The sequence below is a fragment of the Protopterus annectens genome, chromosome 8.part1 (genome assembly GCF_019279795.1).
Source record: "Protopterus annectens isolate FY-2018-M chromosome 8.part1, PAN1.0, whole genome shotgun sequence".
Classification (NCBI taxonomy): domain Eukaryota; kingdom Metazoa; phylum Chordata; order Ceratodontiformes; family Protopteridae; genus Protopterus; species Protopterus annectens.
In genome coordinates, this window is record NC_056742.1 from 471,130,446 (window position 1) to 471,158,424 (window position 27,979).

Consider the following 27,979-nt stretch of genomic DNA (forward strand, 5'->3'; position numbering starts at 1 on the left):
GCAATTAAAAAAACAGTTGAATGATTTTATCTGGGAAGGGAAGATGGCAAAGGTGAAGTGGGATAAGCTGATTCTTCCAATAGAACAAAGCAGACTAGGCTTACCCAGTTTGAAAGGGTGTTTTAGACCAGCACAGTTAAGGCTCTTATATATAGCACAAGCAGAAAATTATAATTCAAAGTGGAAAGGAATAATGATAATACAGGGGGGAAAGCTCAAGAAATAAGGAGAGATTGAGATTTTGGATGCAGACTTAAGGAGAACAACAAAAATCATGCAGAGTATTATATTCATAAAATAGCAGGGAGTATTCTAAGAACTAAACCAGCACGAGAGGGGAGAAAAGAGATTGTGCCAATAGGGGTGACTGTGGTTAGGGATACAGATAATAGGCAAGAGGGGCTGGAATTTATTGGAGAAACCTGGCAAAGGAACCAAGGTATTGGGAGTAAATAACTAGAAAGGGAAATGTAATAGAATGTGAAGAGGTCAAGAATGTATTCGGACTGCAGGTTAGACATTGCCTCCCCTATCAAGGATTGATATCAGAATATAGACAAAAAGAAAGAAGTAGGGGGGGTCCTAAAGAAAAGACCAGCACTGGTAGAGTTTTTAATAGAACCTAGAATAGAAGCTGCTGTTAAAAATGGAATAATTAGTAGATCATATAAAATATTGCATGATAATTGGACGGTGCAGTGGTGCAGCGGTAGCATTGTCGCTTCACAGCAAGTGGTTCTCCGGTTCGATTCTTGGCTGGAGTGCCTTCTGTGTGGAGTTTGCACGTCCTCCCTGTGTTCATGTGTATTTCCTCCGGGTGCTCCGGTTTCCTCTTACGTTTCAAAGACATGCGTCTGGAGCGTTTTTTCCCGGGCCTCTGATGAAAATTGGCTTCATTCCAGGTCAGACTTTCCTGGTAAACAAATGTTAAAATAAAATAAAATAATTATAAAAATCAGTCAGAGGAGCTTAAAAAGGATTGGGAAGAGAGACTGGATAAGCAATTCACAAAGAAACACTGGGGAATATATGTATATCTCCTAAATATGCAACAAAGTCTAGAAGATTTCGGATCTTTGCCTGGAAGTGTTAACATAGGCATTTTTATACCCCAAGTAGACCCCAAAGATTTTTTCCTTAGGTGGATATCAAATGTTGGAGGTGTGATGGGCAAGAAAGAGGTGGCTGGGAACATATTTCTTGGGAGAATAGTGAGCTGGTGGAGTTTAGGGATTCCCTGCGCACTGCTCTTTCAGAGATACTGGTTGAGCGGATTGGATTGACTTAGGAGATTATTTTTTTTGAGCTATGATACAGAATCTGAATAGCATAGACATAGTAAAGGCTTGTTTAGTCTAATTATGGTGGCTACCAAAAAGCAATTACTAGAAAATGGAAGTCAAAGTCTAGACCAACTTTAATAGAAGTAGTGAATATAGTAACAGATATAAAATATCTGAAATTGGGATCTTTAGAAAAGTAAGGAGCAAACTACATAGGAAAAATGGGAACTGTGGGAACAATGTATGTAGAGAAGGAATGAGGTTTGAGGCAGGATTTGAATGAGCCATATAATGCTTAACTGACAATGACTGGATAGATTATTAGTGATGTATAATGTTTGTAGCTACAGTTGTTTCAATGGTGTGTGTGCTGTATAATGTTTGCAACTAAAGTGGTGTTAATGCTGTTTGTTTTTCATTTATATAAATGTAAGATTGCTTATGTCATATGTGATAATTTAATAAAGATGTTTACTGAAAAAATAAAAACAATATATACAAAAGGTGTACGTAGCAAAATTCAGAACATAGAGTGAATGCAGATAATTTGACTGGATCATTTAATGTTAAGTTTTCTGACCTATGATCCCTTTAAAACAAATTGTTGTCAGACTAGTGGACTATTGATAATAATGTATCAGGGTTTTTTTTTTTTTACTTATTATAACAAATGGATGTAGCTGCTAGGTATTAAATTCACACAATGGGAATGGGGACATAACCGTAATTTTTGAGCAGAAGTTTGTCTGGTCTTTTTATTGCCTTTACTCACTTCAGAAAACAAAGTGTTTGGCATCTAACTTCCAGTACTTGTGCCAGACGAGGTTGGGGCTCAGACTTGTGTTAGAGATGCAAGCATGGGATCTCATCATTATCATATCCTCTGGGCTTGCCCTGAAAATCAAGTAGCTTGGGGCAGAATGTACTGCACGGCTGCCTTTTCAGCCTGAGGACATGTCTCTGCCCTCTCAGGTGTGCATGCCTCTCAAGTGTACCTCATTACGAGGAACGTACCTCATTTGGGGGTCTTAAAAAGTTCATGTTCCTCAAAGTTCCACATTGAAAGGGTCTGTCACACATAGAGTGATAGGATTTTTTAACTTATACTCACTGTAAATAGAAAGGAATCATATTAAATCGTTAAAATATCTTTTTTATAAGTAAACTCAACATATTTTAACTATTTTATGACCTTCCTAGTTGAAGTTGTCAGTAAGCCATTAGTAAGTGTTACACATTTTGCCCATTTGTTCCACATTATGATGGCTAGTGTTCCTCATTTTGGAGAAGGGAGGTTGAGAGCTATGCAGGTGTGGCATTTTGGACTTAGGACATATAGGATACTAAGTGTAAGGTCAGTGGTCTGATTGTACTTTGGTTCTTGTTACTGTTGGTGGATGTTTTCACTGCTATTATTTTTTAGAAATTGGAAAGCCTTGATGATGTTTTTAGGGAGCTTTACTATTTCCTTTAAAGATTGCCAGGGGCTATTACAGACCATGACCTAGGAAGGAACTTGAATGAACTTTGGTTAATTTTCTTGCTGGTTTCTGACAGTAACTTCCAGTATGAACTATATTTTGCACGTAGTCCTGTATGGATTACAGGTTTTGTTTCTTTGCAGATAGTTTATATACCATTTTTCATTTTCTGTAATGTGACAATTTTTATATTTGTTTGTATGTGTCTCTTTTTTTGTTTACTTTTTTTGGTTTGAATAAAATTGTTTAAAAAAACCTTCATTAGTCTAAAACAAGTTTATGTTTTATGGTTTAGAGGAAAAATGATATGCCTTCTCCTGGTCGAACTTCTCTACTAATACTTAGGATACATAAATACAAGTCTTTGCATTCTTCTCGCATGAGCTGTTTTGTGTGCTTCCTCATGCAGAGTGCAAACTGCAGTTGTCAGTAGCTCATTCCATAAAGCTATTGATTAGCTGCAGCAAGTCGTGTATAGCTAAGCAAGTTTTTAAATTTAAAAAAGAAACATCTAATTATTTTATCATCAAATGTGTTGTGCTATTCCTGAGTAAACAAGCTGCTGGCATCCTTCTGTTGTACGGTCAGCCTGTTGGCACAGAGGGGTGGAGCCCTCATTACATCCCTGATGGCCTGTATTCAGCTAGCTAGCCTGCTTTTTTTGGAGGAGCTGAAGTGGGATAGATGAGAGAGAATGTCAGATCAGCTCATGCAGTCTTGTGAGGTGGTTCAGCTCGCTGCATGGCTAACAGTTGATGGAGGCCAGATGTGGCAGAGATGGGTGATCTGATCAGACAAGCAGTTCGTAACACTTGTTGGTATGAATGGAACCATGCACACTATGGGGCTAACACTGCTAGCCTACCTTCAGTAATTCTGGGGTTCACTACCTTGTGGGAGGTGCTATGAACATAAAATATTGCAACTTCCACCAGATAGCAACCTGATTTCCTGCCTCTTGCCTCCCTCTTCTAGTATCTTCAGATGTCAAGGGATAGGGGGAGTGAGTAGGCCAAATAGAGAAAGAGGGCATTAAATAGTGATAATGAGGGGATGACGGAGAAATGAAGAAATAGTGATAATGAGAGGATGAGGGAGAAATGAAGAAATAGTGATAATGAGAGGATGAGGGAGAAATGAAGAAATAGTGATAATGAGAGGATGAGGGAGAAATGAAGAAATAGTGATAATGAGAGGATGAGGGAGAAATGAAGAAATAGTGATAATGAGAGGATGAGGGAGAAATGAAGAAATAGTGATAATGAGAGGATGAGGGAGAAATGAAGAAATAGTGATAATGAGAGGATGAGGGAGAAATGAAGAAATAGTGATAATGAGAGGATGTGGGAGAAATGAAGAAATAGTAATAATGAGAGGATGAGGGAGAAATGAAGAAATAGTGATAATGAGAGGATGAGGGAGAAATGAAGAAATAGTGATAATGAGAGGATGAGGGAGAAATGAAGAAATAGTGATAATGAGAGGATGAGGGAGAAATGAAGTAGGTGAGCAAGTTCAAGATAATGATTGTTATTCTGTAATGGTACTTTTATCTTCTCAGCTTATTGCAGATGAGCTTGATGGCACAGATGAAGACGATTGTTTCTTAGCAGTCCGTCATTCCACAAGCTTTGTAAGGATTATATGATGTACAAATACAGTGGTTAGTGTCACATTTCCATGCATAGGCACACTGGTTGTCTTCTGGAAAAAGAGATGACAGTTTTCTTAACTTAAATATCCAAGCAGGAATTTTTCTAGGTATTCACCAGAAGAACAAATTTCAGTCAGAAGGTGATGCTGGATGACTACAGTGTACTTTTGAGCATCAGTGCTGTGCAGATGGCATCTGAACTCTCTCCAGCTTCAGTTTTTATGTACGTGCGTAAACCTATGTACTCTACAAGTAGATGACCATATTAAATAATAATTAGGCTGCCATCATGATAAAGCGACAGTGATAACAGTTAGTAAAAACAAGACATAAAATCAAATTGTACTGCATGGAATAGAGTTGTATACCGAAGATCAATTCCATTCTACCAGTTAATTTACATAAGTCTAGAGGGACCGCTTAAAACTACTTTTTGGGGATACCCTCAAGCATCCTACTATTAAGTTCCAAAGGTGCAGTCACTGTTAAGCGATTGAATGATTTCTAGACATTTATAACCACAAAAAGCCCTGTGCTTGCTGAACATATTAGATTTGGGGATGGGGGGGCTGATACCATGCAAGCATCTCCCAGAGGCAGGGCAGACCCAGACTGAGTAGGACTGAATAAAGCAAGAGTGGTATTTTACAGATAAAACAAAATTTAATTGGCAGCCAGTGCAGACTTTACAGACTGACAGAATCATTTTGGTATCCTCATCAGTTACAGATGCCTGGCTGTGTAGCAACTTTAAACAATGTAGTCTGAATAACACCTTCTCTTACAAGGACGTTTGTGTGTATAACTAAGTATACGAAGGTCATTCACTGCAAGAAGAAAATGTGTACAGCCAGTGCTTGATATTCATTTAAGCTGTGCTCTGGCACTTCCTGTAAAGAAATAATTCTTCACACATCTATGCCTTGTCCTGTAAATTCAACTTGTGAATTGCAAAAGAAGAAAGAAAACATCATGTTAATTATGTAATTGTTAATAAATGGCTTGCAATGTGTAAACAAACAGGAGTATTATTAAAAGCACAGATTTCCTTTGCTCCATTCTGGTAGGTAAGCCTTATGTATTCTTAAGGCTGATTTTTTTTTTCTGCTCATCATATCCATTGAATCTTTATAAAATGCTTCTCAGTTCTTGCAGCCTTATAAGCACGGTCAGGAACCAAGGCTGTCAGCAATGCTATTTGGTTGTGTAGCAGTGAAAGTATTAAATCACCCTGTTCCAAAATGTACTACTCATATATGTTGTTTGAAACATTGTCCATACAGAGGTGGGAAACCATTTCTTAAAAAATAAGGCATATTTTTCCCATGTTCTAGATGTGAAAATGTTAGATCTGCCGTCTGCATTAGTGTTGATTAATCCAATCCTGTCTGATGTAACTAGTGTATCCCATTTTTTTTATTTGCGGCCATCTTTATAGGGAACTGTCCTGATATCAGTTTTCTTCTTTTGTTTGTCTGTGTTTCATCTACTTGTGTGTTATGTCGAGTGTTTTGGAAAAAGTTAATGACTAACTTCTGACTGTAAATTTTAGCTTATTCCATAATTTTTGAAGAGACTGTACAATGTGTCATTTTTCTTCATCATTAATATTCACTTTTAATATTACATTCACTGGACTGATGTTTGTACCCTATTGATGTGTTCCGCACACATGATTTCATATAAAATTCGATCAAGACAGTGTCCCACAGAGTGGGTAGAGATCACTTCTAAGTTGCCGTTAAGAAAATAAATACTACAGTTCCTGTACAGGCTTGTTTTGACTGGTAATTGGTTTATTATCTGCAGGCTATGCTGTAGTTACCAAAACCCTGATGAAATGCTGTGAAGAGTACTGAATTCTTAATCGTGTATGTGCTGCCTGCATGTACAAATATGAATGCTCTGAATACCATGCACATTTGAAAAATTGTTTGTCAGTGTATGTATATATGGTTTCACTTCAGAATGTCGAGTTACTGAAAACTCAAATTTCATATGGTTGAGACTGTATAATCGAGTTTTCAGAAACTCGAAATAAAAAAAAAAATCAAACGCATCGTTTCTGCAAGGGGGCAAGCCCCCCTGCACCCCCCCCACTCAAATATACCAACTCCGAGATCACGCTACAGTGGTACAGTGGGGAAAAGGAAAATCTCTCATTCTGCGCTGTATGCAGAAGCGCAGAATGGGAGATTTCCCATTTCTCCGCTATAGTGCAATCACGGAGAAGGTATATTTAAGTAGGGAGGGTGCAAGGGGACTTGTCCCTCTGAAAAAAATTATTTTAAACTAAATTTAAGTCTTTTTTGTCACACTTCACAATTTCGAGTTTCTGAAAACTCGATCATATGGTCTGGACCATATGAAGTTCGAGTTTTCAGTAACTTGACATTCTGAAGTGAAACCATATATATATATATATATATCTATATATATATATCTATATATATATATATATATATATATATATATATATATATATATATATATATATATATATATATATACATATACACACGCACACACACGTATATATATATATATATATATATATATATATATACATACATGCATACATATATAATTTGCATATGTGTGTGTGTGTGTGTGTGTGTGTGTGTGTCTATGTATACACACCTACATGCATACACAAGCACACATACCACCTGCCAGAGGCAGATGTCAGTCTTGAGCCTGGTCTTTTAATCCATCCATCCATCCATTTTCTGATAACTTGCTTTATCCTTTATATTGCCATGTGGTCATGGGTGTAACAGCCTATTTTGGCAGCCAGTGGGCATAAGGCATTGAAACCCTTCTTGGGTAGCATACTTTCACTTACTGTCACACAAAAACGTTTAGGTACTTTGCAGAATGCCATTTCCACCTACTGCATATCTTTGGGAGGGGAGAAAAAAACTGGAGCACCTAGAGAAATCCTTGCAAATGCAGAGAGGACATGGAGACTACACAGAAAACAAACCATCAGAGAATTGAACAAGATATCCCCTGCAGCAACTGGCCATTCCTTAGTGCACACTGTTGCAATTCTGAGCTGGTGCTGTTAGTGGCAGGCATTTATAAATGAGGGCAACTTATGTGCTTTTTTTTGTGACTTAAGTGGTTATTTCTTTTCTCAGCGAGTGAGTATGTTTTTCCAGGTCTTTGAGGATAAATAGAGAAATGACATTCCCAAGAGAGTCATCAGTAAGTGGTTTTGTGGCCATCAAATTTCCGTATAAGGATGTCTATCTTCACTACTTCTTTTTCTTTGGGAAGAACGCACAGTATTAAAAAAGTATATGCATTCTGCTTTTAATAAACTAGTATTAAATAGAAGCAAAATAAATCTTGTAGCCTTCCTTAAACATAATAAATGGTAAGACATGTCTTCTGGTATTTCTACTTAGGTTCTCTGCTGGGAAAAAAGGGTCTATATTACCTAATTGAAGTGGCTAAACATTGAATGCTGTTTCATCGACCCCTAAACATCAAACTACCATTGATGCGAATGGCCAATTCAGCGATTTTTTTTCCATGGGGAAAAAAATCGTTTGGCCAACCAGAAACAACACACGACTTCAAACATTACAAAATGGGGGACTGTGCTCCTCACACCCCCCTAACTAAATATATCAACTCTGAGATCGCACTACAGTAGGGAAAAGGGCAAATTTATGATGATGGTCAAGTGATTTGTCTCCCTAGGGAAAAATAAATCGCTGAATTGGCCGTTCACATAAATGTCAGTTTGATGTTTAGGGGTCGATGAAATGGCAGTTGATGTTTAGCCAGTTCAATCAGGTAATATATACCTGGGAAAAAAAACGCAGTCATATTCCTTTTGAGGGAAGGAGAAAAACTGATGGATGACCCTAGTACTCTGATATGGACACAGTGACATCACCCACCAAATCCTGAAGCAAAAAGGAAGCCAGAGTCGAGACCAAAGGCTCCCTAACAATTTTTCTCTTTTTCCAAATCTGGAAGGAAATGTCCAAGGAGCTTGAACTCGGGTCCATTACCCTACCAAAAAAAAGTGACCAAGAAGCAGGTAGCAGAGCCTTAGTGTTTTGCTCTTCCTCTTGATTAAAAAGACAAGATGTAAGGTAAAACGTTTGAGTGACAACCATTAAAAGTACTCCCCCTAACTCTTAGCAACAAATTCTGACAGAAAAGATTAACTTTTCCAAGCAAAAAATGGAAGGTAGTGCCCAATGGGATACATGTCTGTCCAACTTCACAAAGTGGTAGCCGAGCACTGAATCCTCAGAACCACAGCAGAGAGTGAGACTTGCTGGTCTATCAGGTAAAAAGAAAGTTCTGAGGTTTTGGTTCCCTGACAACTCTCTTTACACCACTGTCCTCAAGCTCTGGACTGGCTAGGGTTAAGTGGATTGTGCCCTAAAGCTTTGAAAGCTGGCTAGCCATCCGATCCTTGGCAAGATAACATCCCATTATAGCTTAGGCTACTGCAGCCGTGATCTAGTCCAACATTTACTGTTATGGTAAGTTTACTAACACAATTGTAGTTTCAAAGTGGTTATAAAACTGGAGAAGTGGACTTGGTGATACCAAGCCATGACTGTAGCTCTGAGAGGGCATGTATGTGGGAGCACACCTTCACATGTCATGGGAAGAGTGTTAGATGACAATGTAGTGACATGGATGCCTATTTCATCCAGTGGGGTGGGATTTGGGCCATTCAAGAGAAAGCTGCACTGGCTGTATATTTGGTGGATTGTGGGATCAGCTGTTACCCACTGGGTGAAGTAAGAATGATCAATAATGAAGCTTGATGGTCTGCAGGCAATGGGGAGAACTGGTGATGTTGATTGCCTACATTAGAGATAAATGTTGAACCAAGGCAGCATTTGCTTTAAAATGGAGAAAGCACAGAAGTTTCTGAATCCTTCCCTATCCTGATCTGAGGGGCACAGAACAAATGAACTGATGCTAATGGGACATTTTAGCAAGTGCCAGTAAATCGCTGAGAAATGCACAACTTGAACTAAAAGTGGTAAATATGTAATTGTGAGTCTTTCGATTCTTGGGTCCGTGTTAGCATGATCAGCACAATAAACTGTAGCACATAACTGAAACTAAGCAAAATGACTACCCTCCTGCACATCTAAACATTTTCCCCACTTCACAGACATTGATCTTGGGGATGTGCCCTCTCATACGGAAAGTTCACATGACCTTGGGATATGTACTGCAGTAGGAATATGTGAACCCTAGGAGTCTGTAGTGAAACATTACACCTCCTTTAGATGAGATGCAAAACATAACTGAAATATCTTAATTTAGTCAAATCATAAGCCTAATATTCGCACTTAAAACCCACCGAAATGCTACAATAAACTTTTTTTTTTTAGGGGTGGCTGTGCCCTTCACCACCTTTCCCCCAGTGTGGTAGGCTTTCTCTCACACATTTTTTCCAACTTGTCTGAGTCATAACACTTTACACTAAATTTCAGCAGCTGGGAGAAAGCAAGCTCCAATATATTAAGATGTTGACAACATTAAGAAACCATTTTTACAAAAGTGGCATTGTAAGATTGCCCAAAAAGACCACCAGCTAAACAGCTAAATAGTAGATATTCATCATTAGATCACCGTTATAGTAGCCTAAACTATATGGTTATTTACTGCCAAGAATATGACTACTGCCAGTGTTCAAAGCTTAAGGACACCTTCTACATGTTGTAACCGCTGAACAGCTAGAGGAGTACAGTACAGTATGAGTGGTTAGGACGCCATGCCTTCAGAACTTTCTTGCTGTTGAAGTGCTCTCTTCCCTGCCAGCTTTGAGTGATTGATAGTTTGCTAGTGATTCTCCAATGGTGGTTTGGTAACTACCATATTGCAGAATACTTTCCGTTTTATAATTACATTTTTGAAAAAAGTGCATCTTTTCTTATAAAAATTGTTACAGGCTAAGGCTGGTGTTTTTAGTGTTTGTCACTTTAAAATTTTACCTTAAGGCTTATATTTTTAGTCAGGGCTCTCTGTTGGGAAATGCCTTTCAAATTACTGTTTTTTCCTAAGACAAAACTGTAATTTTCTGTCAGAATGCATAGCTAGAGCTGGAATGAGGAGTTTGTGCGATTGGCACTAAAACATTTTCCCTTCAGTCAGGTTGTAGTACCAACTACCCAGTGTCCTGCTAATTGCTTTACAGGCATTTTTGTAACAGAGACATGGACCAAACGTAAGGTTCTTGGTTCTTCCCTACTTGATCTGCAGAAAGAAAAACATTGTATGGGAGTCTTCAGTCTTGAAGATGGCTTCCTCTTCACCTCAGCCGGTAAAGAGTAACTCTGTTATGGCCATTTCAAGTACCTTGGACTGCTCATCTCTTTCCTTCTGTGCCTCTGGTGTTGCTCCTTAAAAAGCCGCTAAGGACTGAGAGATGAGCATGATCGCTGCAGCTTTTCAGCTGCCCTTGTTGGGCAGAGGGAAACTACACTTTTTGGTATCCGAGAAGGGAATGGGCAGTGCTCTGCCAAGAAGCTGCTGTGTGAGAAACTTAATTCACAGGGTCAGAAACATTTATTTGGATTGGTCATTTTCTCAGGGTTCTCCCAGGAAAAGAAAATAAAGTGGGATATTTTTCTTCTCCTGTAGCACATAAGATAGACAAGGAAGATTTGCTAGGTTTTAATGGTTTGTTTCAAGCCTTTCAGGCTTTATACTCGGAGTCTTACCCTAATTTAAAAACAAAATAATTTCCTCTCTCTCAGATTCTAATTCTCAGTCTGAGGGTCAAGAATTAGATTTGGATTGTGTTTCTCAAGTTTCTCTCCACAGGAGAGGGAATCTGACTCTGAGGTAAGTATTTCTTCAGATTCCAACCCAGCCAACCCCCCCCCCCCCCCCCAGTCGCTCGTCCGGTCAGGATAAAACAGATAAACAGTTATAGGTTCGTTTAAGAAGCTTTATTATGTACAAACACATCAGGATTTAGGTTTAATAACTTAAACTTAAACTTATAAACAGACTGACTACTGCACTTGTACATATTAATACTCTGGCTGTTCTCTCAAAATGGCACTGCTGCCTGCATGTGCTCTCTGTTTATGTGCACGTGCCCTCACTTTGAAATACTTCTTAAAGTTACAACACATGCTCTCTTCTACATTCTCCTTCTTTGAGAAATAAGTCATGCAGTGAAAATTATAACATTCATTGACATGCAGCTGTACAGAAATTATCCTTTGACTTGCAGTTATACAGAACTAATTATTTGACATGCAGTCATACAGAACCAATTACAAATAAAACAATCACATCCAGGTTGCTGTGTATTTTACACTAGGTCTAAAAATACGAACTGATCATGTGACAAAAATTAGAACTGGGTTTAGCAACAGGGACTGCCTTTAATGAATGTTCAGCTGTAGGGACATCTGGGACATCATCAGGAATGGGAATAGGTGCTGAGACATGTCCTTCAACAGGAACATCGCCTGGGTTGTTCTGAGATCTAGAGTCTGTATCACAGGTACAATGCAGCAATATCGATTCACACACTGGAGGAAGATGCCTGTGATTTCTTCTGTATTCTATACCCTCAGATTCCACTAAGTAAGATCTCAGCTCGGCACATAAACCTCACTTGACCAATTCAATCAAAACCTTTCGCCTTTTGCATCCTCACTATCTCTCCTTCTTTCAATGGACAAAGAAATCTGCTCATTTTATCATAGCTGGATTTCTGAAAGGAAAGCCTTTTAAATAATTGGGATTTGATTGCTCTGGTGTTTTTAGCATTAGGCACCAGCAAACTGGAACTGATGGGCAAGGTTGTTTTGGTTTGCCTTGATAGAAGTCTCTGAGCAGGTGAGCCAAGTAAGTTGCCACGGGCTATATTTCTGAAATTAAGTAAATTCAAGTAGTTATCAGTATTGTCACACTTTGACCTCTGTAGTCATGGCTTTGCACTTTGTACTGCACACTCAGCCAGGCCATTAAGTCCCACTCTTTTATGAATTTCTGAAATAACTGAGTGGTAACCTGGGCAATGTTGTCAGAAATAACTTTTTGTGGACTACTATGGACTGAGAAGTGACATTTCAGCTTGGCAATAACAGTACCAGACGTTAGGTTAGGTAGCAGATCGATCTCAAATCAGTTTGAATAAGAGTCTACCAACACTAAGTAATTCTTATTGTTCCACTCAAATATGTCACTGGCTGCTGTTGACCAAGGTAGTTCAGGAATCTGGCTTAGCTGAAGTGGCTCTTTTTGCAAATGTGGTTTAGTACTATTGCATAGTGAACAAGACAAAAGCACTTTATCAATGTCTTTAGACAGAGTAGGTCAAAATACTAATCCTCTCACCCTTCTTTTAGTAGCTTTGGGACCTGGGTGGCCATAATGCAAAATTAGAATGTACTCATGTTGTAAGGAAGTTGAAATGATAACTTTAGGACCTTTGAAAATGATACCACCTTCTAGCAACATCTCATCTCTTAGGAAAATAAGGTTGCACGTCTATTGGTACACAAGATTCCTTTGACGGCCATCCAACTTTGATGAAGTGCTTGAGGTTTTGCAAAACTGGATCAGTCTTTATATGACCTTTTCGCTCATCAAGTCTTGTGGTAGAAAAAGTACACACTTCCATGACATCACGTCAACATTTTCTGCATCAAGCTTTTCTGTGGTATTTGTGGGCAATCTGGTTATGGTATCAGCCAGATAAAGAAAATTGCCTTTTGTATAGACCACTTTGAAGTTGTACTTTTGCAGTCTGAACATCATTCTTTGTAGTCTTGCTGGAGCTGTATGCATAGTCTTCTTTAAAATAGTGATTAGAGGCTGATCAGTCTCAATATGGATAGCTCGGCCATAAATATATTCATGGAACTTCAAACATGCGAACATAATTGCTAAAAGTTCCTTCTCAATTTGAGAGTACTGCATCTCATTTTGGGTAAGAGTTCTAGATGCATAGGCTACTGATCTGCCCTCTTAAAGAATAACTGCACCAAGACTGAACTTTGAAGCATCATAGGAAAGAATCACTGGTTTGTGGACATCATAGTAACTTAACGTAGGTAGACTGACAGTTTTCTGTTTATGGTAATCAAATGCTGTCTGGTGTTCTAACCATGACCAGGCAACATTTTTGCATGTCAGCTTTCTTAAAGGCACTGATAATTCACTGAAGTCAGGTAAAAACTTTCCCAAATAGTTAGCCATACCAAAGAAAAGCTGTAAGGCTTGGACATTGTCTGGAGCTGGCATCTCAAGAATGGCTGTTTGTTTGAAAGGGTCTGGTCATAAGCCTGTACTGATAAATAAATGACCTACATAAATAACTTCTGGTAGCCTGAATTTACATTTCAGGGAACTGAGCTTTAGATTCACTTCATTTGTTCTGTCCAGAACTTTCCTGTGGTTTCTGTCATGCTCTGTTTCACCATTACCTCCAACTAGCAAATCCTCTACTATTATAGCACAGATAACCTGAAAAAAATTGCTCTTTTGCACTCTGAAAAACTTCACTGGCAGAATTTATTCCAAAAGGCATTCTGAGAAATCTGTATCTACCAAATGGGGTACTGAATGTAGTCAGTAGTGAAGACTTGCAATCAAGCATTACTAGCCAAAATTAACTCTTTGCATCTAAGACAGAAAAAACAGTGGCGTTTGGCATGAGGGTAGCAACCTCCTCGACTGTGCACATATGATGGTGGGGCCTCTTTAATGCTTTAAGTCTCTTGGGTCAATACATATTCTAATGCCATCTGAGCTTTTCTTTTGAGCAACTACCATGGAAGATACCCATTCAGTTGGTTCTGTGAATTGACAAATCACACCTTGTTGCTCCATTTTGTCTAACTGGACCTTGATTTTGTTCTGCATAGCTATCACAACTTTTCTTGCTGGTCTGACCACTGTTCTGATCTCTGGGTCTAATTTCATGGAGTACACAACTGGAATTTTGCCTGGCTTGTCTTCGAAAATATCAGCATACTCTGAGAAAATAGCATCGGTGAATCCGGAATTTAGGATATGTGCCTACATGATGGACTTCTTTGTTTAAAAGAAAGCAGTTTCTTTCTTAAACTGTCTCTGAGACCTAATAATGACTGCACAGGTCTTCTGACTACATAAAATTGGAAGCTGTAACTGTTCCCGGCTGAATAGCATTAAAGCACTATTGAGCCTTCAGTTTGAATCTCTTTGCCTCCATAAGCAACAAGCTTTCCATAATTGGCCAGGTTAAGTTGTTTCCAGCTCTTATTCTAGCAAATGTTTCTGCTGTCATAACATTGCAGTTTGAACTAGTGTCTACTTTGAGTTCTGTGGGTTTACCATTGATCAGGACAGTACAAAACACTTCGATCTGATGTTGTTAATCTTCATTCATTCATTACTGATGAAGTGTCGATTCTGTCCTTGGAACCAAGTCTGCCTTGTAACAAGGTCGTGCCAGCCAAAAATCTCTTGAGCTAAGCTTTTACCCACAATGCCCTTCTCCCTGTTATCTCAGATCTCGTTTGCCATGTAGCCGTAAAGCCACGGCAAGCCAGCTCTCAGCTAAGTACTTATTTTTTTGCATATAAAAGCATTTTCTTAAAGTTGTTCACTTTATTTTTCATTCTAATGTCCCTTCTTTAGTCTAGAGCTAGTTTTTATTACCCACTTTTAAGTATCTTTTTCCTCAAATATCAAAAAAAAATCGAAAAATATTTTCTCTTTACTTTTCACTGTATTGTTGGATACCTGTATTATGATATTATGTCTGAGAAAAAAGGAGCTTCAGGGTTTAAACAGTGCCCTACAGTGATGCTCATGTTTTGTGTGTATATTGTGTGGGAGTTCCCCATCCATCTGTACAGCCTCCTTGTACTATTTGCCAAGGGTTCATTTCTCGAACCCTTAATGAAAGGGAAAACAAGTTGATTCTGAAGGGTCCCCTTAAGAAGCCCTTCTCAAAAGCTATTTCTGCATCAGAGTGCTCACCGCCTCCCAGAAAAGAGCATAAAGAGCATAAAAAGAGACCGCATTCAGTTCCTTCTTAACCTCTGGTGATTGGATGCAGGAAGCAAGACCTAAAATTCCAAAAATGACCTCTCCGGCTCCAGAGTCGAAACTCGCTTCTGTGGTCAACAACCATTGTGTCATCGGCACTTATTTTAGCACCTTACAAAAAGTCTACGGCACCGATCCTGCCTAAACTGCAAATTCTGACATCCACACTGACCACGGCACCTGTTACATCCATGGCACCAAACTTGCCCACAGTGTCTGTTCCAATTTTGGACACCCCTACTACCATACAGGTCTCTAAACTCAAGATCTTGGTGCCAATAGACCATACTGCATGGACCAGGTACTCCCCTTCAGTGGATCCTTTTGTTGGGCAGCAATTTAGCCCTTTCTTAGAATGGCCAAATTCTCCATCAGGGATATCCACAAGATCGACCAGGAGCCTCTCCGAATTGGATGTGGTACATCTTGTGGACCAGCTGTTGACAGCCAGAGGGATTGCTACACCTTCTAAGACCCCATTCCCTTTTGGACTTGGGATCTATCTCTATGAACTCCATCTTATTCTCCTCCTTTGACCTCTTTGCAGGCTTCGAAGTTCTCTGCACCGTCTTTTTTCAGTTCCCACACCTTCAGTGCCACTAGTGGATCTCACTGTGGTTCTGGAGCCATCCCTTTGGCTTTTGACTCATTTGGAGACACGCCATCCTCAGATTCAGGACTGGACTGTAGGCTCTTTGGCACCTGGTACAGTTCTGTGTTTTGCTACAGTGCTGTCTGCCATGGTTCCAGGAGCCCTATCGGTACTGACTCCCCTTGAGGCTCTGTCCTTGGGAGTGGGCTTGTCAGAGTGGGGTGTGGCCCCGGTTCCAAGGTTGTCATTCTCTGTTCCTGGCTTGCATCCTTACTCGGGCAGGCCAGCTTTTCCAAGCGATGGAGAGGGCCCTTGCCTCTGCAGGCAAGCCTTCGGCAGCAGAACTCCAGATATGTCCTTCCACTGAGCCGCAGCTGACACATGCCACTGCTTTGGGACATTGAGCACAAGAGCCTCAGGATACCCTACTGCAGGATGCCCCTTCTTTGGAGTCCTCTTCAGAAGCTCCCGCTGAAGAGGTACCGCACAAGAGGAGGCACATGGACTCACCTGAAGAGTCTCTCACTGAGTACAAGGACTGCGATGAAGGGGAGGGGTCCCCACAGTTGCCCCCTGATGATGTCTCATTTGAACACATCCTTGAAATACTGAAACAGAGAGGCAACTGGAAGCCCACTAATCCCTCCATCGAGGAGTCTGTGTTCCTGCAGGCTTTTCGTGCTTGACCCTCTACTTCCTGTGTGACCCCGCCTGCAGATGAGCTGGTTCAGCTCATCGTGTGGCGTGCATGGAAGAGTCCTGATACCATTGAACCAATCCCATGGAGGCCGGACAAAATTTTATCTCCTCCCGAACAGCACCCACACTGGTCCAAGGGTCTTCCAGTAGATGCGATGGTGGTGGCAGCAGCCATGAAAAAGTAACTGGCCGAGGAGAGCCAGACTGTCCACCCCCCAAACAGGGAGTCTCGGGAGGTGGACAGGTTAGGGAAGTGAGTCTTTGCATCACTGACCTTTGCTGTTAGGTCTGTGAATTATCTGGCGCACTTCGCCAGTCTTCAGAGAGACTTAGTTGCTAAACTGTCCGAAACCTTAGCAGGAGCTGTCTCTGACGAGGTCTGTGACAAAATTACCTCGCAGCTAGCTACCCTGGAATCCATATCCAACTCCTCCATGCATCTGCTTTCCCATGAAACTGAAGGAGCAGCCAGAGAGGTGGGTTCAGGTGTTGTCATGAGACGTCACGCCTGGATGCGCCTTTGTGACTTTGCGGACCCCTTTAAGTCTTCCTTTCTTAATGCTCCAATGGAAGCTTCTTCCCTTTTCGGCCTAAAAGTCAAAGACACATTGGCCATGTGTGAGAAAGATGGCAAGACCCTGTCTGCCATTGGCGTGCATTTTTCCACCCCTCAGTATCCATACTCTAGGAACCAGACGAGCAGAAAGATGTGGCACAAGAAATTACAGCGTCCTTTCCGTGACACATGTGGCAAGTATACTCCCTAGGGCAGAGGGGGTAACTCATCCAGAAGGCATCCCTACAGGGGCAGAGGGGGTCTGCCTAACCAAGGATCCAGAGATCCTTTCTCGGGACAACCCTATCAGCACTCCTGAGGAGCGGTCAGATAGCTTTCCTCTGGAAGCAGTTGGGGGACGTTTTTCCTTGCACCATTCTACTTGGCTAACAATAACAACAGATTTATGGGTACAACAGATCATAACCAGAGGATAACATGTCCCATTAAATCTTTACCCAACATCACCAAGTTGAATTCCTGATGTTCCACCCAGTCAAAGGGAAACAGCAGCTCTAGAAATTCAAAAGCTGCTTCAAAAAAGTCATCTAGACAGTCCCACCAGACCAGATAGGATCTGGATTCTTCTCTAGATTCTTTTTAGTGCCAAAAAAGACAGGGGACTAGAGACCATTTCTGGATCTTGGCATTCTAAACAAATTTGTCAGACAAAAAAAAATTCCAGATGGTCACAGTTCAGTCTATCCTTCCATTCTTGGAGAAAGATGATTGGATGTGCTCAATAGATCTTAAGGATGCATATTACCACATAAAAATGGACAAATGCTCCAGAAGATTTCTTCACTTCCGGTTAGGAACCAATAATTTTCAATTCCACGTGCTGCCCTTCGGACTCTCTACAGCTCCCAGAGTGTTCACCAAGTGCATGGCAGTGGTAACAGCTCACTTGAGACTACAGGTATTCCAGGTGTTTTCATATCTAGGTGATTGGCTCCTGACCACCCCCACCAAGGATCTGCTGGAGATAGCACTAAACTACACTCAGAATAGCAGAATCTTTGGGAATATCAATAAACTGGGGGAAAACGCAACCTGATTCTTTCTCAATCCTTAGAATTTATCAAAGCAATTTTCAATATAAATGCTTGCCTAGTCTCTCTCCCGGACTATAGACTACACAGGATAAGATCCCAAATCCAGATAATACTCTGTCAAAACCTAGGCCCAGCTCGAACAGTCCTTCAACTCCTGTGTTCCATGTCAGCGTCAATTACTATAGTGCCCTTGGCAAGACTACACATTAGAATTTTCCAGTTGCTCCTTCTAACACAATGGTACCCCTTACAACATCCCTTGTCCTTTCAAATACAGATAACTCAGCAATGCAAGTGGGATTTAATACGGTGGATGAAGCCAGACAGACAACAATGGAGTCACCCCTTTTACCCCAACACCCCAGGGCCACAGTGACTATGGATGTTTCCTGATTGGGTAGGGGGGCTTTACCAGGTGAAGACAGTCCAAGGTATTTGGTCAGACATAGAGGCCCACCTGCATATCGGTGTCCTAGAACTGAGGGCAGTAATTCTATCATTGCAAGCATTTCGATCCATCTTTTCATCAGGCAGAATTGCTATTCAATCAGACATGTCAGTACTCTGGTACATCAACAAACAAGGGGGAACCAAGTCCTACCCATTGTGTCGAGAAGCCATGAAAATTTGGCAATGCACAATAGCTTCCAACTGCTTTCTGATTACAATGCATATTCCTGGGAGTTCCAACGTGATTGCACACAAGCTGAGCAGATGCATCCTACTGTGCCTTATGTGTGGTCCCTCAATCCTATTATTGCGGCAAAGATCTTCAGCCGCTGGGGCCAGCCTTGCTGTGACCTATTCACCTCTCCAGCAAACCACAAATGCAGCAGCTACTTTGCCCTAATTCCCCCACAGGGGGAGTCCCCAACGGACACTCTGATTCAAGATTGGCCCACGGGACTTCTGTATACTTTCCCTCCCTTTCCCCTGATCCCCCAATTTCTAAAGAAAGCCCTTCATCTAAGAAGCAGAGTAATCCTTATTGCTCCTTACTAGCCACAATAAGTTTGTTTTCCCTTCCTTTGGCCTCATCTAGTGGATCACCCATGGATTCTGGATCCAACTCCAGAACTGATCTCGCACCCACAACGTTTGACTCACCCGAACACCTCCAGTCTCAAGCTGACAGCTTGGATGTTATGTCTCCGGGCTTCGAGACGAAGGGCTTCTCCTTTTCGAGATGCCACTCTTCTAGGGCTGTCCTTTTCTTCTCCAGGCATACTTCTGGATCGCAGGCCCATGTCGGTGGTTTACGCCATCCACACACTTCGAGGGACCAGACAGTGAACTTTCCTATGGACACAAACATGGACACAGATGGGTCTGTGCTATTGGTAGCAAGGAGAGACCAGTAATCCCGGTGTTTGCAGAGAGGTGGTGAGATGGAACGGGCTGGTCCCAACCGAGTCCTCGCCACTCAAATCCCGGAGGACAAAATGTATTACGGACACCTACAGGGACACCACTCCTCACGAATGGTCAGCCAACACCTATTTGCAGCTCAGGTTTTCAAGTGAAAAAGGTTCGTATCCTTGATTCCATGACTCCACAAAACAATCCAGCGATGTTTCCTCTTCTCCTGATTCCTCTCCTTGGTTTTATGCTTCTCCATTGCTCAGCCCAACCCTGCAGGGTCTGCTTCCCAAAGTTTCTCTCGTCCCTTCCTTCCAAAGGTAGGTCTTCAATGATTCGCCTTGCCCCAGCACTTTCTGATCAGTTGCAATGCGCCTTCGTAACAGATATGACGACCCCTTAATCCGGAAATGATCCCCGATCCGGTTGGACCAGACGGATCGGGGTTGCCATCAGTGACATTGCATCAGTCCCTTCAACCTCCAATCTCTGAGCTTCACAGCTCCACTTCCCCATTAGACCAGTAGAGAACTCAGGACCCACTATTGTTCGTTCCCACCACCCCACCATACCAACAAATTGTACCTCAGTAACCTCAGTAAGTTAAGTATCTGGGCTCAGGGCTTAGACCTCATCACTGCTCCTGTCCCAGAGGTTTTGTCCCAGAGGTTTTGAATATTTAATTTAATCCTTTATCCTCAGGATCTTCTGTCCCAAACATTAACTTCTCTCTGCTGCTGCTATCCAAAAATCATCTGATCCTCCTTTCCTCCTTTGATGAGCAGCAAATCAAACATTAATTAAAAGGTGCGGGTCTGTTTAAGACCACTAGTATTTCATCCTTCCATGAGGAGTCTTGATTTATTAACAGTGCCACACACCCTTTGAACCGGGACGGGCTGCTACTGTAATTAAAATATCTGTCATGAAAAGCGGCATTTAGTGGCTATTACTTCAGCAAGAAGAGTCTCAGAGCTTCAAGCCCCCCTGTCTAAAAAACCATATATCATTTTTTTCACAAGATAGAGGTCTCTCTTAGGCCTAATCCATCCTTTGTCCCAACAGAGAGAAGAGAAGTTTTTTTTCTTTTTGTTTTGTTTTGTTTCATCTTTGTATGATATAATATATATATGCATGTGTTGTGTGTATGCAAACTAGATCTGGGGGGGGGGGACTGGTGGTGTGCATGATGGGATATAGTCAGCTCAGCCAATAGGAGACTAGCTTGGCATAAGCAGCGTGCGAGAGGAGAGGATCGGTTCGAACCATCATTCAGAATGTATGAAGAGATGGATCCCAAACATCTGAAGTTATGGTGAGTACATAACTAAAAGTTTGTCCACTTCTGGTAATCGCCAGGCAGAATAACCTTACCTCCCCAGTGTGTAATATCCTTCTGGTTTCACATAAACCACCAGGAAAATCTATCTCAGCAAGTGGAAGAGGTTACTTATTTGGTCCCGACAAAGACAATTAGACCCCTGCTCAGCTCATGTTAGTGTGGTTTTGGATTATGTATCAAATATTCTTCATTCAGGAGCAGCAGCCACAACATTTAATTATACTTAGCTGCTATCTCAGACTTCTATAATGGGTTACAAGACTCATTGCTAATCTCCATCATCTCTGCAAAACTTTCTTAAAAGGTGTCTTGCATATTAGACCACTCTTTATGAAACGCATCGAACCTTGGAATTTAACACTAGTGCTACAATCCCTGACATGATCACCCTTTGAACCTGCTTCCACTTGCGACCTAAAGTTCCTGTCCTGGAAGTCACTATTTTGGTAGCTGTCACATCAGTCAGACAATTTCAGAGCGTCAGGCTTTGTGTATTAAACTCCCTTACATGGTATTTCATAAGGACAGAGCATCGCTCCGGACTAATCCTTCCTTTCTGCCCAAGGTTATTTCAGAATTGACAGTTAACCAAATGATTGACCTGCCAGTCTTTTTTCCCAACTACTCAAACAAAGGAGAATACTGTCTTCATTTGCTGGATGTACATAGACAGTTACGTTTTTACCTGGACAGAACTAATTCAGTACGTAAATCAGACCAGCTATTTGTGTCCTATTCAGGCCCGAAATTAGGAAATCTTGTCTCAAAAGTAACCTTGTCCAAGTGGTTGAGAAACTGTATATCCTTGATTTACCAACAAAATAAAATTCCACTCCCATGCAAAGTCGAAGCACATTCCACCAGGTCAGTAGCAACTTCTGTTGCTTTTCAAGCAAAGGCTTCATTAAATGATATTTGTGCAGCTGCAACCTGGGCTACCCCCTCATACTTTTGTCACTCATTACAAATTGGATTTGGCCTCCAGGGGAAGAGCATCCTTTGGTTCAATGATACACGGGAACTTTCTTCCATAAGCGTCTCCCAGGACTAAAGGTAGCTAGGGACTCTGTTCTATCAGTAAGGAATGAATGAACATTAACATCAGATAAAGAAGTTATGTTCTTACCATAACATCCCATCTGTGTTGTTCATCTTCATTCATTCATTACATCCCACCCACCTTCCCCCTCCAAAGGCTCCTGGGGATCAGATTGGGTCCTACTCCTACTCCTACTGTAGGGTTTCTGCTCAGAGAAAGCCTCTGCTTTACTTATAATGGGCAAACTCGATACAAGGTCACAGGGAAAAGGGCATTGTGGGTAAAAGATTAACTCAAGAGTTTTTTAGTGGCACGAGCTTGTTACTAGGCTGACTCAGTTCCGAGGATGGACTTGACATCCCGTTCATCCCAGGTCTTTGTGTTTGGCTGTTTCTAAGCAAAAACTCTCATTCTGGATTTCTAAATCCATTTCTTTTTTTGCTATTTTTTTCATGGTAAATGGCTTTTCTCTTCAGTTAAGGCTCATTCTACCAGAGCTGTTGCTAGGGTATGTTTTGACGCATATCTCTCAACCTCTCAGTGCAAGAATTCTGGATAAAGCCAAAAGTAATGGGGGTGCAGAGACCAAAAATCAGGGACAGATTTTAAATATTCTGTTATAAACTTAGAAAGTTGATAGAATAATAAATTTTGCATTAACATGTATTTTTGAAGGCTATTAAGTCTGAAACTCAAATATTTGTCATTATTTGATGACTTCAATCAGTTTGCCAGAAAACCACAAGCTTAACAAGGAACAGACAAAACATACAAGGCAAAAATCTGGACAGTCTGCAATTCTGGACAGTTGAGAGGTACGGTCTTTGAGTCATAAGGATTTAGGCGGCACTAAATATGTTTGGGTTGATCTACTTAGCATGTTAATGACCTTAAAAAATAGAAAATCATAATAATGAGATGAGTGTCAGTGTACTCTCATTTGTGTCTGCAGTATTGTGATGGTACTGCTTACTGGTGTTTTTGTACTTTGATGTTCCATATTCTGGCATTCCAAAAATTACTTTGTTTATATTTTACTGCCTAGGTTCGCAAGCAGCAAAAAAATGGAGATTTGGCTTTTCTGGAAAAAGTTGAAGATCAAGTTCATAAAGATCTGGAACACTCGATGCGAGAGTTGCAAGCGGTGTATGCTGACACAGTACAGGAGCTTGAAAAGACGAGAAACATGTTAATTGTGCAACACAAGATTAACAAAGATTACCAGGTATGTGGCTACCTTGTACAGGGACTATGAATGCCAAGTATTTAAGTTGCACTCTAATTGTCTTTCATTACATTTTGAAAAGTGCTACAGCTTGGAAAAATAAGATGCAGTGATAATCACCAGTCGACTCTGAGCGAAGGAGGATTTACTTGTGACTGCTGTGATTTACCCATGTGGATGAAGCTGGAATGAGTAGATTTTTTTCTGAAGTGGGAAAATCCTGCCTTACCCACAGTCTAGCATTGATTGTTACTATTATGTAGTGGAATTATTGTGAAAATAAGTGTCTTACCATTTTTAAGTCAAGTCTGATGTGTAGTGGATCTCTTTCTTGTACTTGTCCCTGTGTTTATAAACAATGACCACGACATCTGTGCCATTTACTGCACATGCACATATCCTTGTACCTGCTGATACTTATGTAGTACATTGACTAAGTTTACTTGCTGCCACTAAATATTGATTCAAAACAGTGTCACAGTTGCAAGCCTTAATATGGTCTCTACCATCCTTTTTGCCTTGGGTTGCCTGACATCCCTTCTTGCACTAGTCCTGCGCCCTATCCTTGTTGATTGTTACTTGTCACTATTCGACTTCCCCACCTGTAATGTTCCCAGGAGGTATGAGGACTTGGTATTTTCTTGTGAACATACTGCCATCTTAATTTGTTTGGAATAATAACCGATAATTAACTGACTGCTAGAGAAGATACTTAGATATGTTAAAGTACTAAGCAGCTAAGTGTGTTTGTGACTCTGTTTGAAATTCCCTGAATGCCCATAGCCTCAGGTTTGTCCTTGTAGTAAAAAAACAAAAAAATACAGAATTGTTAATTTAGGAATTTCAGCTGTAAAGCTGTTTCTTGTTTTTAATGTTGCTGTTTATTTAATTTATTATGACTTACATGACATCATAATTATGATATATGTTATACTTTAAAAAAAAAAACATTTTATGATTAACTTTATTTTTTTATTACAAATGTACTACTTGTAACGGTGGCAAGTTTAAATGTACTTCCATTTTAGGCTACAAAAATGCAATAAGCAAATAAATGTTTTTGTGGTGGTAACTGTAGTTTGTATCATTAAAAAGACTAATTGTTTAGCTAATAAAATATCCCATTTTATGGAAATCTTTAGAAGCAGTACATAAATGTAGAATAACGTAGTATGTTTAGTGGCTTACTAAACATTTTGTCAAGGCATCTGTAATACAAAGACAGTATAGTGCAGTAAATTGTTAGTCTTGATAACTTTGCAGGTCATATGAACTTGAATGCTGACTTATTAAAAAAAATATTTTCCCTTTTAAGCAGTTAATACCAGACCTTATGCTAGGTATTTACTCAATGGCATTAATACTACTAGCTTGATTTTCTTTTGATGTTAGTAGCACTAGCTTGAATTAACTTCCATTTATTGATACCAGATATAACCAACCGTCCTCCTCCTCCTTTTTACATTTTACTTGGGGTTAGCATCTCTTGATTCCATGCCATTCTCCTGTCTTCTTTGATAGTCATGCTCAGCTGTTGCAGGTCTTTTGTCATGCATCCCATCCATCTCTTGAGCAGATGTCCTTGTCTCCTCCTTCCATCTTTCCATCTCTCTCAAACGCTCTGCTAAACTATCCTGCTTTCTTGCAGATTAATAAACCACTGTAGTCTGTTTTTCTTGACCTCTGCATTTGGAGCCACTTTAGTTTCAGCTTTGATGTCTTCATTTCTTTGCCTGTCCCACAGTGTGCATTTTATTACCCATCTCCGGCACTTCATCTCTGTCATGTCAAATTTCCTGAGCTGGCCTGGTTTTTGAGCCTTACGAAACACTTGTTGCGCAACTGTTTTGTGCACCTTACATTTCAGCTTCTTTGACTTTTTTTACTGCACACTAGTCTTGACTTATTTTTACCAGTTGGTTGCGGCACCTCTGATTTTAGCTTTGGCCACCTCATTCAGATTTCTCTTCTTCTCACTCACACCTCCAATATAGTTGACGCTGATAACTGTTCCACATTTTTCCTTCTGTTTCAGTTTTCAGCATTTTTCTGATCTTCCCATTTGATGCCATGATCACTATCCTTCTATACTCACTTTCATCCCACATGCTTCAGTATTGCGTTCCATTTCCCCATTATTCACTAAAGTTTGTGTTCTTTTCTTTCAGCTTGTAGTGCCACATTATCAGCATGTAGCTGCTTTGTTGATCCCTCCCCTGTAACCTTTTTTAATGTAATTCATCACTAGTATGAACAAGAGTGGGTCCAAAGCTGAACACTTATTCAACCTACTCCCACTGGGAACCCTTATTTGAATACAAACACTATTCTTGCTTGTGTCATTGAATTCTACCAATGTTCTGAGACTCCGAAGCATTGCAGGACTGCCCAAACCAAATTTCTTGGGACTTTGACTTATGTTTTCTTAGGCTGCAGTTGGTAAGAGTGAAAACTCAGATAGCATTCTTTTGTCTTGTTTCTGGCTGCCGAGCTGCTTTGCATGTGAGGTTGCAGTACAGTGGGGTATGTGAATTTTCTCTTTTTCCTGCTATGTGATCTCAGAATTGGTATACATAATTAGAGGAGGTGGGGTGGGGTATAGGGTGGCATAAAATAGTGTTTTTATTTCTCATATTTTGTGTTTCCATCTAAAAAGATCCAGTCTTTTTGTTCAGTCTTTTGAGTGTTCGTTGTTTCATGAAACAATTGCTTTCTTCATATCTAGGAATACCCAGTTGGACTGTTTCCTTATCTCCGATTTCTTCCCCACTATCCATCTCATTGCAAGTGTTGGGTTGGTTTTACTACATCCTGATCTGAACATAAGCTGCTCTGCATATTCAAGTCCTCCTCTCCAACAGTACACTGGCACTAGAAAAAAATGTATTTTCTAGTTGTTTGGTGTAGGCCTCTATCTTCACATCACAATGAATCCCTTCAGGAATCATTTACCCCCTAATTCACTCAACATCTTGATTGTATCTGTTGCAACTTCATCTTGTATCATATAGGAGAGCTGTACTCTATCAATATTTTTTAAAGCAACATGGAGGCAATTGATAGACATTGATTGGAGTATCTCATGTACAGGAGCTTTCTTCTGCGTCATAAAGAATGTAAGCTTCTTTGTGAAGATGCAACTAAGTATGACAAAACAACTTGCATTACATTGCCCATAATGGTTACAACTCTGATAAGAAAAAATTGAAACAACATAATAATTCATAATTTTAAATTAATTTGAACAGTCAACCCACTTTGCAAAGTGAGAGGGGGCAAGGAAAGGTAGGCACATTGAGAGAGTTAGAAGATATAGTAACTGTGTTACATGGCTAACAAAAAGAAAGGGAAAGTGTGTGCTGTAGGAGGGGACAATTCACATAATTATTAAATAACACTGGTAGATGAGGTGAAAGGACAAAGAAGAATATACATGAAACCAAAGGGTTTGTAGGGATGTAGAGGTGGCAATACTTGTAACTCTTCCCAGGATCCTATTCTTAGTGGTCATATTCTTTTGATTGGTGATTCACAGTTAAGGGGCATTAAACATTTGTTGCCAAGAATCATTATGGATCTTGATGCTGTGTCTAGTCTCCAAAGTTGTAGGCTAAGTGATGTTTATGTTATATTCCAAACACTGTTTAAGTAACCTTATGAAACAGTTTGGTTTATGTGGTGCTAAGAGTGTTGATAAAACCACAAGTGTGGAGTGGTAAGAAATAGTAAAAATCATTGTTACTGTTAGGAAGAAAAAAATAATTCTGTCTTAAGTCTGTGGATGTATTCCATGCTAGTTGCTTTAACAGTTCAAGAAGGATGCATGTATGACTTTAGCTAGCGTATAAACACAAACTAGCCTGAGGAATAAAGTAAGTTGAGTTAGTGCATGTCTGGGAAAAGTTTATTGACAAAAAGCAGCTCGTAACTGATGGACTGCATCTAAATAAGTTAGGAAATAGGCCACAGGACAGACTTCTTATTAAGATTATTAAAACTATTTTAGAGACCAGTGTCTTGGAAATAAATGCCACCCACATCTGATGGGAAATTGTTATTAAATGGTACTTGCGAGATGCAAGTAGTATGAGCAGTAAGGTTCATGAATTTGAAACTAGGCTTGCATTATATGAGTATGTTTATGCATTTGTTACCAAAACATGGTACAGTATTGGGTCTTTGCCATTTAATGTACCAGGTTATAAGGGGTGCCATCTTCAGAGAAGCAGTACATTCCGTACGAGAGTTTTTATATTTGTGAGGAATAATATCAATTTTAACATCTGCAGTGTTGAAGTTACTTGTGAAGGTATAGTAGTTTTCATCTCAATTGCTAAAGTGTGTATTGAAGTACTATATTTTATTATCCCCAAACCAGTCATCTGAATACATGAAAACATTTATATCAGAACTTCACTATTGTTTTGTGAAAATATTTCTGATAATAACTGGTGACTTAAATGTCCTAAATAATTGATGGCTGACTGGTGGTTGTAATTGTACTATTTCTAAACTGTGGAATGCGGTGTTATATTTGTTTTTAAAGATAGCCTAGTACCTACCTATGAACCTATCGGCCCAAGGGCCTAAGTAAGCCTAGCCAACAAGGTTCCCTGGCTTGCAACCACCCAAGAAAGTTATT

The 27,979-nt window shown here is 40.2% G+C and overlaps 1 protein-coding gene across 1 annotated transcript in view; it reads left to right on the plus strand.

The window, feature by feature from the left end:
• RPGRIP1L (RPGRIP1 like) overlaps nucleotides 1-27,979 on the plus strand; it is a 1,932,928-nt gene that overhangs the window by 921,442 nt on the left and 983,507 nt on the right. The window contains 1 exon segment of the mRNA XM_044082016.1: nucleotides 23,158-23,337. Within this exon segment, the coding sequence (XP_043937951.1) occupies nucleotides 23,158-23,337 (180 nt within the window).